The 13162-nt window shown below is 33.3% G+C and overlaps 3 protein-coding genes across 5 annotated transcripts in view; 2 read left to right on the top strand and 1 right to left on the bottom strand.

The window, feature by feature from the left end:
- LOC125876323 (1,4-alpha-glucan-branching enzyme 3, chloroplastic/amyloplastic) overlaps positions 1 to 2040 on the top strand; it is a 16306-nt gene extending 14266 nt beyond the window's left edge. Inside the window, exons 18-22 of one of the 2 annotated variants that reach the window (XM_049557479.1) lie at positions 111 to 215; positions 837 to 922; positions 1088 to 1142; positions 1219 to 1297; positions 1483 to 2040. In XM_049557479.1, coding sequence (XP_049413436.1) covers positions 111 to 215; positions 837 to 922; positions 1088 to 1142; positions 1219 to 1251 — 279 coding nt within the window. In that variant the 3' untranslated portion in view covers positions 1252 to 1297; positions 1483 to 2040. Of the gene's footprint in view, positions 1 to 110; positions 216 to 836; positions 923 to 1087; positions 1143 to 1218; positions 1298 to 1412 lie in introns of both variants that reach the window. The other variant, XM_049557478.1, reaches the window with a different exon arrangement.
- Positions 2041 to 5847: 3807 nt separating this feature from the next.
- LOC125876270 (uncharacterized) lies at positions 5848 to 8760 on the top strand. 2 transcript variants are annotated; one of them, XM_049557403.1, is made up of 2 exons: positions 5848 to 6295; positions 8156 to 8760. In XM_049557403.1, the coding sequence occupies exon 2, from the start codon at positions 8190 to 8192 to the stop codon at positions 8625 to 8627; it is 438 nt and encodes a 145-aa protein (XP_049413360.1). In that variant the 5' UTR covers positions 5848 to 6295; positions 8156 to 8189; the 3' UTR covers positions 8628 to 8760. The 2 variants fall into 2 exon arrangements, with proteins under 2 accessions (XP_049413360.1, XP_049413361.1); XM_049557404.1 differs by having other exon boundaries at positions 6169 to 6300.
- A 605-nt stretch (positions 8761 to 9365) lies between these two features.
- On the bottom strand, positions 9366 to 12872 carry LOC125876634 (adenylyltransferase and sulfurtransferase MOCS3). Its single transcript, XM_049557853.1, has 11 exons — positions 12558 to 12872; positions 12367 to 12459; positions 12145 to 12200; positions 11940 to 12004; positions 11787 to 11861; positions 11561 to 11639; positions 11189 to 11227; positions 10981 to 11089; positions 10519 to 10637; positions 9871 to 9987; positions 9366 to 9755 (listed from the first exon to the last, which is right to left on the bottom strand). Exons 1-11 carry the CDS (start codon positions 12802 to 12804, stop codon positions 9372 to 9374), a joined length of 1383 nt encoding a protein of 460 aa, XP_049413810.1. The 5' UTR covers positions 12805 to 12872; the 3' UTR covers positions 9366 to 9371.
- Between the last annotated feature and the right edge of the window lie 290 nt (positions 12873 to 13162).

Below are 13162 nucleotides of genomic sequence, written 5' to 3'. Positions count from 1 at the left end.
GAGGAGAACATCATAACAGTTGCTTGTGTGCTGGAATTTATCAATATAGGTAGTTTCTATGGCAAACATCTATTTCTTGGATATAAAGAGTAAAATTATTTTTGGAACAGGTGATTTCTTACTTGAGAGGTCCCAATCTCTTTGTGTTCAACTTTCATCCTGTCAATTCATATGAAAGATACATTATAGGTGTGGAAGAAGCTGGAGAGTATCAAGTAAGTGTTACTTTATCCGTTTCTTGCTGAATGCCTGTCTAAAGTTCTCCTATATTCATCTCTCACTCCCACATAACGGTGAAGTGTGAAAAAAAGATCATCAACTTGGAATGGGTATGTAAGTTGAAAAGATTTATGTAGCTATCGTTTCTATCCCTACTTCTATGCCTGCCTCCGTAGTAAATTAATAGAATAACCACTACCTTGTGTGAGTAGAGGATCATTCTTTTCCTAATTCGATCTCTCTCTCAGTCCCGCATGAACATGAAGAAGAGTATTACTCCATCCGTTTCAATTTATGTAAAACCTATTTAACTAGGTACAGATTTTAAGAAAAAAAGGAGTATGACTTTTGGAACTTGTAGTCTTAAAACATGCCATCATGCCATAACATTTGAAACTTGTGGTCCTAAAATGCTATATCATTTATGAGGAACACAGTTGACATATCATTGATTACTCGACCTATGTATTTTCTTACTTCTCTAGCTATAACTTGAAATTCCAGAGAATAGTACATCTATCGAGGAACACAGTCGACATATCATTTAATTACTTGATCTATGGATTTTGTAACTTCACTGGCTATATCTTACCCTATTGTTCGGTCAACTTTTATAGGTCACATTAAATACAGATGAAAACAAGTATGGTGGTAGAGGACTACTTGGCCATGATCAGAATATTCAAAGAACCATTAGTAGAAGGTAACCAATCAATTGCTTTCCTTTTTCACTTGTTTTTACACAACTCATAATTAGTCGCTTACTTATGTTCTCTACTTCTTCTAGGAAGATGAATTCCAATGTTTTTTTTACATGATATCCGTATTAAACTTCTATATAATGCATGTCTTAACGTTTCCATTTCAGAGCTGATGGAATGAGCTTTTGCTTGGAAGTGCCTCTGCCAAGTAGAAGTGCTCAGGTTTGATTTTTTTTTAATTCATCTATCACCAGCCCATGACCGACGAAGGCTTGATTAATTGGTTCAACTCGTGCAGGTCTACAAGTTGACCCGAATTCTAAGAGCATGATCACTCTAGTAATCAAAGTGCCTCATATGATGACACAAAAGGAAAGGTACATTTACACTATGTATCAGTTTGACTCGGATACAAAACATGTATTGCAGCACCTTCGTGCTTATCTATGAAGCTTTTATAGCTTATTCACGCTGTTTTATAATCTTTAATAGGTTCTACATTGCCCTTATACTGATCAATATTGACACCTTTCCGAGGTGAGTTTCTGTGATTCTTGAGCAGACTGTTGGCTAGTCAGTTATCATGAACTTTTGCCTTCAGCATCCGGATAGTCACTTCTCCTGTGCAATGAGTGCATGGACGAAATTTTTTTGGCTTGTCATGGGGGTCATAAGCATCTGCCAGATTAAGATTTCACAGGCCTCGAGTAAAACCATCACTTACTTTAAGGATACACAAACACACCAACGGGGTGCAGGCTCTGATACCTTTAAAGTTGCCAGTGTATATAAGAGCATTCAAATTGATGAGAACTTCAATTTGGTATTGGATGTTGAGTCATGTTTTGTAAACATTGTGGCCTGTGGGTATCAAGTTATCGGTTCAAGATATACAAACGCCTCTAAGAGAAGGGCATACATCCTGAGTTTTACATCGGAATCAAACCATTCTCATGCAACATTCTCTTATGTTAGTTTATATAGTAACCATTTCTAATTATGTTCAATCTTGTATAATCACTCATTTATCTTGTAGATGTGTTTGGCCTCTAACAGTCGACTCTTGCATACCATTGCTGGGATCTCAGACAATTTTATTTAAATTTGCATGTTACATCTTCATCTATTGTCATATATTTAGAATATTAAGGCTAAATACTTGCATTGTTTGCTTTTAGGTACCATAATTTTATCTAATCTCCACTTTTATTGTTGGAGTTGAATTTGCAGTCCATATAAAAATTTAAACTATCATCGTATATTAACTTGTGATACAGTATTTGTTGCTACCATTTTCTTTCGAGTTGCCATGCAATGCTTATCATAAAAAAATTGTAAGTAATTACCTTACAAGCAGGATTGATACACAATTTATTCTATAAGTTAGAAATCAGAATTGCATACAATTTAAACTCTTCTACAAAAGGCTGCAAAGAGTGATTGACTGGCTTTTAGTATCGATAAGAGTCGTACAAACAACAGACATATGAAAAAGGGCATATAAAAGAATAGAGATAAGGAGATGATCAGGCTGAGTAAGCACTGAGAACCATCTTCGTAACAAGATGGGTTGTGGTGGAATGATAGAGTTTACTTTTTTTTTAATCAAAGATCTCGAATTTGAGTGGAAATTGAAAAAATTCTGTTGGAAGCATCGCCCTTAGAAATGAGCCATGCGATACACAAATTCAAATTTAATCCAGCTGCAATACGGATAAATACTAGACATAGGGAGGAAAACTTTTTTAAAAAAACATTTCTTCATAGACCAAAACGGACAAAAAGAATTTGAAGTTTTTTTTAAGAGAAAAAACAATATTATCACTCTTTTGTATGGTCACCACACATAAATATAGCAGGAAGGAAAAGAGTTCAAGTCTTCAACTTTTTACTTACCACAACAAAAAGAATATTTGTGAAGGAACTAACTACTACAAATGGATAACATCAAGAATATTTTATAATAGAGGCGAATTCAAATTTTTAAGTTTATATTTTTCATAACTATTTCAAAATAATATAGTAACAATTAGGTTCATAATCAGTATTTATAAATATGTAGTGAATTCTTTACTATATATACAAGTCACGTGACAAAAGCCTATTGGTTACTATGAATCGATAGCTTATGATTTAGATCCGCCACTTGTTTACACTCTCAAGTGTATTTTACTCGATTGTAACATTTTATTTTTCAGGTTCTTTACTACACTTTTATGAACGATTATATTGAGTTATTTTATAATCAACCTAGTAATATAATTTTGTTTTTTGCATAATTCTATTGGGAAATATGTGATTGTGATCAGGGGCGGAGTCAGAATTTTGTCAACGTTTTGCTCAAATGTTATATTGTGTCAAGAAATCACTTACTAATATATATAAATATAAGTCCAAAGTACTAAATTCCAATATTAATAAGTACAAATAGATCCTTAGCAAAGCTGACGATGTTATGTTGCTATCATGGCAGAATAAAACACAAACACAAGTTGCTGCTAAAGTTTGAGAAGCCAATAGGAAGCTTGTTATGGGGACGGACCGAAAAAAAAATAATAGATATATTATTAGCCAATACGCATCTTCTTGCTATCCCAGTACCAATGTCGATAATTTCCTTTCCTTTTATTCATTATATATTTGGCTTTGACCATGTTTGATACAAGGAAAATATTTAAACCTCCTTAACGATAGAATGCATATAGCTCACTAATTGAGCTAGCACTCGACCCTCTATTGAGATTTCTTTATCTCAAAGAAATTGCTTCTTCTTTTTTCTTTTACTAAGGATAATATTCTGAAAATTACATTTTTTAAAATAAAGTTGAGCATATTTTCCTTTTAGGATAGTAGAATATCGAATAAAGTATTAAAGGGTATAAAGAATAAGTTTACCTTTCAAAAATGTCAATACAATTTTGAGAACAGTTATATAACTCAACTGACCCATAGCATGTATTGTACCTCGCTTCGGAGGAAGCAGAGTTTACGAAGTAAAAGTTTGATTTGAAATGAATAGGATTTTTTAATCTTTAATTAAAGATTTCAAATTCAAATTCTTGATATGAAAGAAGTTCCGATTAAAGAACACTTTCCTCTTAACTAATCCTACACAATAAGTATTTGAATTAATCGGGTCAAAAAACCTGTTAGACAAAAAAAAGGAGGTTTAACTCATAAAATGTGCAAACATACATGTATAATATGCTAGGTACTCCCCCAAATTACGATATACAATTAAAAAACAACATTAATTACAAACTAATTCTTAAATTCTAAATCCAAAACTTATATAAATGTAGAATACAATATTGCTAGAATACTCCTCTAAGTTAAATCTTGCTATGCTTCTTCGAAATCGAATACAATCGTTTTACCTCAGAAAAATAGAAATAAGGTCTTCGTACATTCTACTTTATCACGCTTAAACCCCACTAGTGAAACTACATACATCCTACCAAGCTCGAACCCTATTGATGAGATTGTGAACATCTTATCAGGCTCATACTCCACTAACATCCTAACCTGAATCAATTCTCCCTTAAATTAAACACAAATCTTAAGATCAGAAGCAAAGCTCACTCTTTTCAATGATTCAAATGATGCTTCTCTTTGCATTTTCAATTGATTGTAGAAATTACCAATAAATATCTCAGCTTTATTAAACAACTCCTCCCCACTAATCTCCTCTAACTCCTCCTCCTCTTTTACTTCACTTCTATCCTCACTACTCCCAATAAAAAACAAACTTGGTGTGGAAGGACATTTTTGTAATTTCACTTCATCCTTCACAACTAATTTTGTGACCCCAACAATTTTCTCAGAAACACATTTTTCAACCAATTTAGGAACAATTTTTTGTTGCTTAATAATACTAGTAGTATGAGGAGAAAGAGAAGGAGGACTATTTTTGTCATCATTTTGAGATTTGGAGAAAAAGGTAATTAGGCCAGCATCAACTCCTAATGAGATAATGAGAAGATTAACTATGAAGTAAAGATAAGGAGTTCTTTGAGATGAAGATATTAGAGGAGTCATGAGTACAAGTATAGCTATAAGTAAAAGCTTTAAAATTTGGTATTTCATAATCTTGTCCATGTAGAATGGAAAAGTTTATTGGTAGTTTTGAGGAATGAAAAGTGTTTTTTGATGAAGAAAATTGTTGCTAGTGAGATTCAAACATGTGAACACCCTGAATACCAGCTCTCTTGGTGATGGTGTTGGAAGGATATTGGAGATGACTTTGATTTGATATTATATAGAGGTTGGCATACAAGGGGCAATGTAGGGGCCTGGCCAACTTCATATTTATAACAACATAAAATAAAGAGTGAAAAAAAAGGTAGTCTAGGTTTTGTCTTTATCATATCCATAGCTCTACCAAGTAGGTGTTTGAAAAATAGTACTAGTATTTAAAATTAAGTTGAAAAATTCATATTTGGGTATGCATTTATATGCTTTAGTATGATTTTTTTCTTGAGTCGATCGAGGTTTATCTAAAACAATTTCTCTACCTATCAAGATAGAAACAAAATCTATGTACACTATACGCTTTAATATGTTTTTTCTTAAGTCGATTAAGGTTTATCGGAAATAGTCTCTTTACCTACCAAGATAGAAATAAAATCTACATATACTATATGGTTTAATAAATTTTTTTCTTGAGTCGATCAAGATTTATCGAAAATAATCTCTCTACCTATTAAGATAAAAATAAAATCTACTTATAACTCGCTTAATACTCCACTTTTGAAATTACCCATAGAGGTTTTAGATTTTGAGTATGAGGAGACAAGAGAACATGCTAGAAAGGCAAAAAAGAAACACAAGTCAATTAAAAGGTGAAAAAGAGAATATTTCAAATTTAATTGGACAACTATTGATAAGGCAATATTCCCTCTCTTTTTTTTTTTTGGTTAGTCTCTTTTTTCTTGCTTTTTTTTTTTGTTCTTTTGTTTAGGTTATAAGTAATTATCTTAAGCAAAGGTATGTAAATATAGCAGTAAATTTATATTGTGTAGGTTTGACATAAATATTGAAAAATCGAAATATCGAATTAAATCTAATTTTTATTTTATTTTAATTTTGATTTTTTAATTTTCAATTCAATTTTTGGTATATATTTTTGCATTTTTGATATTTTGATTCCATTTTCGATATTTTGATTTAATCGAAATATATTATATTATAATATATATTGATATCATAGGAGTATTAATTATTAATATGAAACAATAAATATTATAGGCAAACAAAATTTAAAATTAGGTCACCACTGTCCACTTTTCAGCGATCAGCAGTGCACCGCAGCACTTCTCACTTCCCGCCGACCGCCGCGACCAGCAGCAGCCAACCAGCGGCAGCGACCAGTCCAGGTATGGTATTTGATTATCTTTTGTTTTCTTGATTTCTATTTTATCTTCCGTTTTTTTTTTCTTTCTGATTTGTGTGAATTGTGAAATTATTTTTTTTTATATAGATGGCTGATCAAAATCCGAACTAACAAAAACCGAATCGAATTAACAAAAATCGAACAGAGCCGAAATAATCGGTTCGATATTCGGTACACCAAATGCTAGAACTGAAAAAACCGAAATACCAAAAAATTTCCATCATAGACAATTTCTTTGTGTTTAGTGAGCATGTAACCGGGCAATAAAGTTCTATCTTTTGGTTTTGCAAATTTCTTATGAATTTGTGTCCACAGAGCACTGCTTCCTTTTGCTAGAATTATATACTTACACTTTGTTTGAATGATTGTTATGTATTGTACTATGAATATAATGTTTAGATAGATTGTATTGTTCTGTGTTACATAATGTCACACATCCATAATTTGAAGTTGAAGTAGGGTATGGTGTACAACTACTATGAAAAGTAAATGATAAATTGAATTATTGAATAATAAAAAAAGACAAAATGAGAAAAAAGTTATTAAGGTAACGACGCGATTACATCAATAGAATTTTGAGTAACAATCAAAACAAATATTGTGTTTAAACTAACAATACAATGCAATGTGTAACAACCATCCAAACAAGGTGTTAATGTGGCAGGAATCATCACATAACGGGGCAACACCCCTATAATCTGTCTCCAAAAGCTAGTTCTGATGTCTTGACATGTCTACACAAATTCTTTTTTCACATATTTGTAATGCATGTTTTAAAAAATGGAACTTTGGCTTAACTCTACCTCAAAAGTTAGTACAGGATTTTAAATGAATGCAAGCTAGTCTTTGAGAGAGGGGAATTGAGCTGAAAACCGAAGTTTTCTCACATTGGTTCAAGCTCTCTTATAAATGAAGAATTATAATGTGAGAAAACTTTGGTTTTCAGCTCAATTCCTTTTAAAGGTCTAAACTTTTTATATCTTAAGGACTTAATTAAACTGATTTTTTAATGACTTTAACTTCTAATTAAGACCATAAATAAAGTTCACAATATGATTGTCATGACTTCTTGATTTGTTTTATTGTAGAAGTCTGCTATTCTACAAACACCAGTAGTTAAAAGTTGAGAAGGTAGCGATTTGTTTTGAATGAAGCTTCATGCTTTCATTAAGTTTTGAACGATGATTTACAAAATAAAATAAATGCTATATGCATTGTAGATTTTGTGTTTTAATCCAAACTTCCAAAGCGTTCTGAATCCTTGTATCGAATTTGTATTCCACCAAGGAAACAGCCATTGTCATGTATCTTTGGCTGCCGTAACTCCATTTTCTCTTATTTCCGTGGTCTATTTCATATGGAGTAGTATGATTTAGAGAGCTTGGAAAGAAGTCAACAGTCCAGTCAGTGCGTTGCATATAGAGCTTGTTGAGAAAGAAAGTATCTTTTGTCTCTTGTGTGGACATTTGATTCATTTTTTCCCATTGAACGTTGCCAAAACTTCTTCTTTTGGTTAAATATTGAGGTGTTATTGATTTGCTTACTTGGTTTTCTGCTTCTGATATTATTCTAATGTATATAGTGATTTAGTGGTATTTGCTAAGTCAGCCTTCGACATCTCTCTGCTCTTACTATTCATCTTTTTTTATTTGCTCGAAAAGTAATGCTTTTTTTTTTCAATCCAAACTGTATATCTTTGCTAGAAAAATTTGTTCATTCAACCAAAATATATTGGATTATTAGGTTGTGTTATAATTGGAAGGGTTTTGTGTTGTCTTGCTAAGTTTTGATTCCATTACCTTCTGTCAAGTGGTAGTTAACAACTAACATCTCACCGTTTCAGGTTTTCTTCTCCAAACAATCTTGGTTAAGCATCGATGAGTTCTCAAACCGTTAATTCAAGTGAGGACATTTTTGACTCATCATTGAATCTAGAGGACATTCATTACAAAGAAGGCTACTCGGTAGGCTATACGGATGGCCTAAATTCTGGTAAAGATGAAGGCAAACAGGTAGGACTCAAAAAGGGGTTTGAAGTAGGCGAAGAATTGGGTTTTTACAAAGGTTGTATTGATGTATGGAATGCTGCTATCTTAGTAGATCCAACTTGTTTCTCATCCCGAGTGCAGAAAAGCATCAAACAGATGGATGAATTGCTCAATAAATACCCCTTCTCTGACCCAGAGAACGAGTCTGCTACCGATATTATTGACTCCTTGAGACTGAAATTTAGAGCTATTTGTGCAACGCTGAATATTAAACCGGAGTATGATGGGTACCCTAAAACCTCTGGGATCGATAACTCCGGTTTCTAATTGGTCTAATCATCAAAGGTCTGATCAGTTACTTCCTTGTAGACTGTATAAATTTGCATTATCAACTGTCATTACATAGCTGTTGGTGTTGAAAAGATTCATGCCAGAGATTATATGTATTTGCTGGTTTTAAATGTCTTGTGTGTGCGCGTGTCTATATATATCTATCTATATATTGTAGTTACGGATGTGTGCAAGCTATCCCAGACACCCCAATTTGTGTTAAAAAGCTTTTGACAGAAAGTGACTAATTGCAATCATGGGATTGCTGGATTGTCATTATGGTGAAGGTCATGTATAGTTGGACATACTCTTGTTAAACCTTCCTCTGCAGTACATGAGTTCCGGGATAATTTCATAGATGATCACTTTAACTTTTACTTTATTGTATCGAAGTCGTTAAACCATTTTTTTGTAATGATAAAGTGACTCAACCTTACTCAAGTATCACATAAAGTCACTTAAAAAGGAATTAATGACGCGTAACTAAATAAAAAATATAGGGACCTTTGCAAATAGCTATTGTCTACTTTTTCTAGATGGTATACATAGATCATATATATATTATACACCCATCAACTAAGGAGATAAACACCCATGATAATAGTAGGACAACCTCATTGAGTTTAACGCTTGATAAAATCTATAATAAGACTTCAATCGGAAACATAAATTAAGTTTTTGATTAAAGGCAAAAAAAATTAAGTGAGGAATAAATGACAATTTTGTAGGTATATAATATAGTTAGTAGGTAGGGAACTTTGGATCCACGTTGTGAGTCCATGACTCTAAGCCCCCAATTATATCCTTTGCTGAAGTGAAACCCAATTTGTGAAGCAATTCAACAGCAACTTGTGAATCATTGCCTCTTCTGCATATTACAAACAGAGAAGCATTTGAACCATTCTCTTTATTTGCCTCTTTTTCCATAGCAGCAGATATTTCAGGCAATCTACCTTCCAACGTCGATAGAGGTATGTTCATAGAGTTGGGAAGTGAAACAATCTTATAGTGATGACTTGGTCGAACATCCACTAAAACATGTGCTTCTCCTCTCCCCACTTGCTCGTTGTACTCTTTGCTGCTGATTCGATCATCCAGTGAAAGAAGGTTCAACTTCAATGGACCCTGAAACCATCATCAATTATCGGATGATGAATTCTTAGCTATGTCCTCATTTGCATACAGTATCAAAGGGTGAATCAATCAAATACAATTGAAAAGTTGTGAAAAAGAAATGCACCGTGGATAGTGGAGTTTGAGTAAACTTTTCATAATCAAACTCCGAAAATGTCTGTCTTGTCAGTACTGCATCATCTCCACAAGCTTCGCACTGCAATGACCTTCCACGTAGTTTGACCTAAATTTGTGAGAGAGATGATGATTTGAGATGTTGACAATGCCAAAAGAAAAATAAGATAGGTAGAGCAACATGGGAAAATAAATAAATAAATATTGAAAGAAGATATTCCAAATAAATTGATATATGTGCAAGAGATTGTGGAAGTCCTAATTAGTTACAAAGTACAAGGCATATATAGAATAGATATATGATACAGTGATCCTTAAGTGTAAAAACACATTTATTGGAAGTATTTGTGGGCTAGCTACTTCGAAAAATCTTTTTATTTTTTTTAATAGCGATTCCAGATATTTTTCCCCCTGTTTTTCACATCCTACTTACTATCTATTTAAAAGTTTATTGTCTATTCCAAAAGGATTTATCAAAAAAATTATTATTATGCCTCGCCTTAGTTTTACCTAATTTCGTTTTTGGCTCACTGCTTATTTCAGAATGCAAAAAAAAAAAAAGACTGCAATATATCCTCTGCTCAGATAGAATAAAGAACAAAGTGACTGGAAGTATGAGGAATTAGAATATCTAACACACATTACGGAACCGGCCTGACAGGGCATCCAAAAGAAGCATTCTTCCGGAGAGTGGTTCTCCAACCAAGCTAGCAACCTTTATGGCCTCTAAGGCTTGAAGACATCCAATAACACCTGGAACTGAAGTGAAGGGAAAAATTAATACTGAAAGAAGGATCTAAAGTAATATCACGCTGGCAACACCATATGTTTCACAATTGAACCCTACAAATAATACACAGAAAACAGTTGCATTTCCAAAAAATTCCAGGTTTGACATGGCATCAATTCTTTCCTCCCCAAGTCTCTACCATTGTTATAAACAAGATAAGTAGATTAACAAATACACAAACTATAGTGAGAACTTTGTTTCGGAAAACTAAGGAAATTTCACACATATAATATGAGATAATCTAAGGAATCCAGACACTTCTTGAAAAAGGACAGGAGATTAGATGGTTATTTTGAGAGAAGAACAACGTACCAACTCCAAGTACTCCACTATCAGCACATCTCTGACAAGCATTTGTGGGTGGAGGAGTTGGAAATAGGCATCGATAGCATGGACCTCCATTGTAATTGTAAACTGTCAGCTATACAAACCATTCGGAGTATAGGGTTAGTTACCAATCAATTTGAAGTTTTAGGGAAACACAAAAGCTCTGGGAATGATGAATGTCAGGAAATGGTACCTGCCCTTCTAGTCCTAGAGCAGCTCCAGATACAAGAGGCTGTTAATACAAGTAAGCCAGTTCTCAGAAAATGGATCAACATCCAAATGAAACTCATCATCCAATTTCATACTAGCACTATGAGATCAGTGTCGGTATATTCACTACCACAGTTACATGATCATACCAGAACATTAGCATGGCAATTTAAAAGTGAGGGTAATAGCTATATGAAAAAGCCTCCTGTTAGCTTAAACATGAAAGATCAAAGGAAACGTTATTGCATAAGAAGGCAATTGTATAGTTTATATCATTTCCGTATCCAGCTTTCAGTAAATATCACAGTACCAGCAGTATTTGTATAAAAAGATAACATCACAAGAAACAGCTAACCTTCCCAAGCACAACACAGCAATCATTGATCATGTAGCGGCTTGGAGCATTGTCTGTTGCATCAACTACCACATCATATCTGAGAGAGATCATTAAGCAAGGAAATGTCAAAATCACCGCTCTACGGAAGCAAAAGAGGAAACTGAACCAACAAAAAACATCAAAAGAGATACATATAGGAAATAAATCATGCAGCCATATATAAATAGGAGTTACTAAACCATACTTGCTCACAATTTCCAAAGCATTGGACGTGCGGAATGCTTCTCTGTGCTCCACAATCTGAGTGGAAGAGTTGATCCTAAAACGAACAAACAAATAAATTAGAACATTAAATGCAGGCTCGACACAAAACAAAGTTAATCTATCTGCGACTTACGAGCGACAAGTAGCAGCAGCTGACTCTACTTTTGACTTTCCAATATATGCTTCAGTGTGTATTATCTGGAACACAATGTCAACACCATAGCCAATTAACTTAATAACAGAAATAGCAAAAATCTCAAAATCACTAGACAAAAACAACACGCATCAAATTCAATAAACCAGTGCATTAAACACATAGCTATTGATCGAAAAACTACCTGCCTCTGAAGATTGTTAAGTTCCACTACATCATGATCAACTATACCTATTCGACCTGCAAAAATACATACGAAAAACGTGATTCCTAGCAACTCTAACAGTAGCTCAACAGCATTGCATAGTCGAAAAATCCTTTTAGTTACTGCAATGTACAACTCCATTCACTAACTTAAAATTCTGAATCCGAGAGCAAAATATGCTAATTCAATTACATATCTTACCAACTCCACAGGCAGCAAGATATAGTAAAGCAGGTGATCCTAAACCTCCAGCTCCAATAACCAAAACTGAAGATTTCAATAGATTCGCCTGACCTATTTCAAGCAATAAATCTCAATTATCAAACAGAAACAGTTAATTATTCAAGTCAATTAACTATCCTCACTGCAAATTGAACTGAACCGAACCGAACCTTGAACGCCAAATGAAGGAAGCAATAAGTGCCGACTGTATCTGTAAATCATATCGGGAGATAAACCATTTGAATTGCTCAAATCTCCATTGGAAAGCGGCTGAGGACATACTGTGCTTGAATTGACTTCAAGTTGATTAAGCTGAGCTTCCAGAGCAGAAATTTGTCGCTCTATGTTTCTCTTGTTGGACTTTAAGGAATCGATTTCCTGGCGAATACGAGCTGCTTCGACGCCATTGGAATCCATTATAGAAGCTTGGAAGAATATGAAAATTGTTGTCGAACAAGGAAATTTTGGCGTTGGTGACGATATAAAGGCACGTTAATAAACCCTATCGACCCGATTTCCCTTTTAAAAAGTTTTTCAATTTTCTTGGTCAAATAATTTTTTAAAAAGTTTTTAATAAAAATAAAGAAATAAGTTAAGTACATTCTAAGTCGATTGGTTAGTTCGATTTTAAAGTTTAACAATTTGTAGATATATTAAATTATTAAAATATTAATTTAAGATTACTCGTTATTATCGATTCAATTAGCTATTTAGATTTCACAAAAGAAAAATATTAAAAATCACTTAGAAATAAAATGACATCAAATAAACCACA

The sequence above is a fragment of the Solanum stenotomum genome, chromosome 9 (genome assembly GCF_019186545.1).
Source record: "Solanum stenotomum isolate F172 chromosome 9, ASM1918654v1, whole genome shotgun sequence".
Taxonomy (NCBI): domain Eukaryota; kingdom Viridiplantae; phylum Streptophyta; class Magnoliopsida; order Solanales; family Solanaceae; genus Solanum; species Solanum stenotomum.
This window is presented reverse-complemented; position numbering and strand designations above follow the sequence as displayed.

Bases quoted from the DNA above. Each gene is read 5' to 3' on its own strand.
- LOC125876634 (XM_049557853.1), bottom strand. From the start codon at position 12,804: ATGGATTCCAATGGCGTCGAAGCAGCTCGTATTCGCCAGGAAATCGAT. The intron at 12,201-12,366 runs GTAAGATATGTA...GTATTTTTGCAG, and splicing joins TCTTGCTGCCTGTGGAGTTG to GTCGAATAGGTATAGTTGAT. The intron at 11,228-11,560 runs GTTAGCTGTTTC...TTGTATTAACAG, and splicing joins GCTGTGTTGTGCTTGGGAAG to CCTCTTGTATCTGGAGCTGC.
- LOC125876270 (XM_049557403.1), top strand. From the start codon at position 8,190: ATGAGTTCTCAAACCGTTAATTCAAGTGAGGACATTTTTGACTCATCA.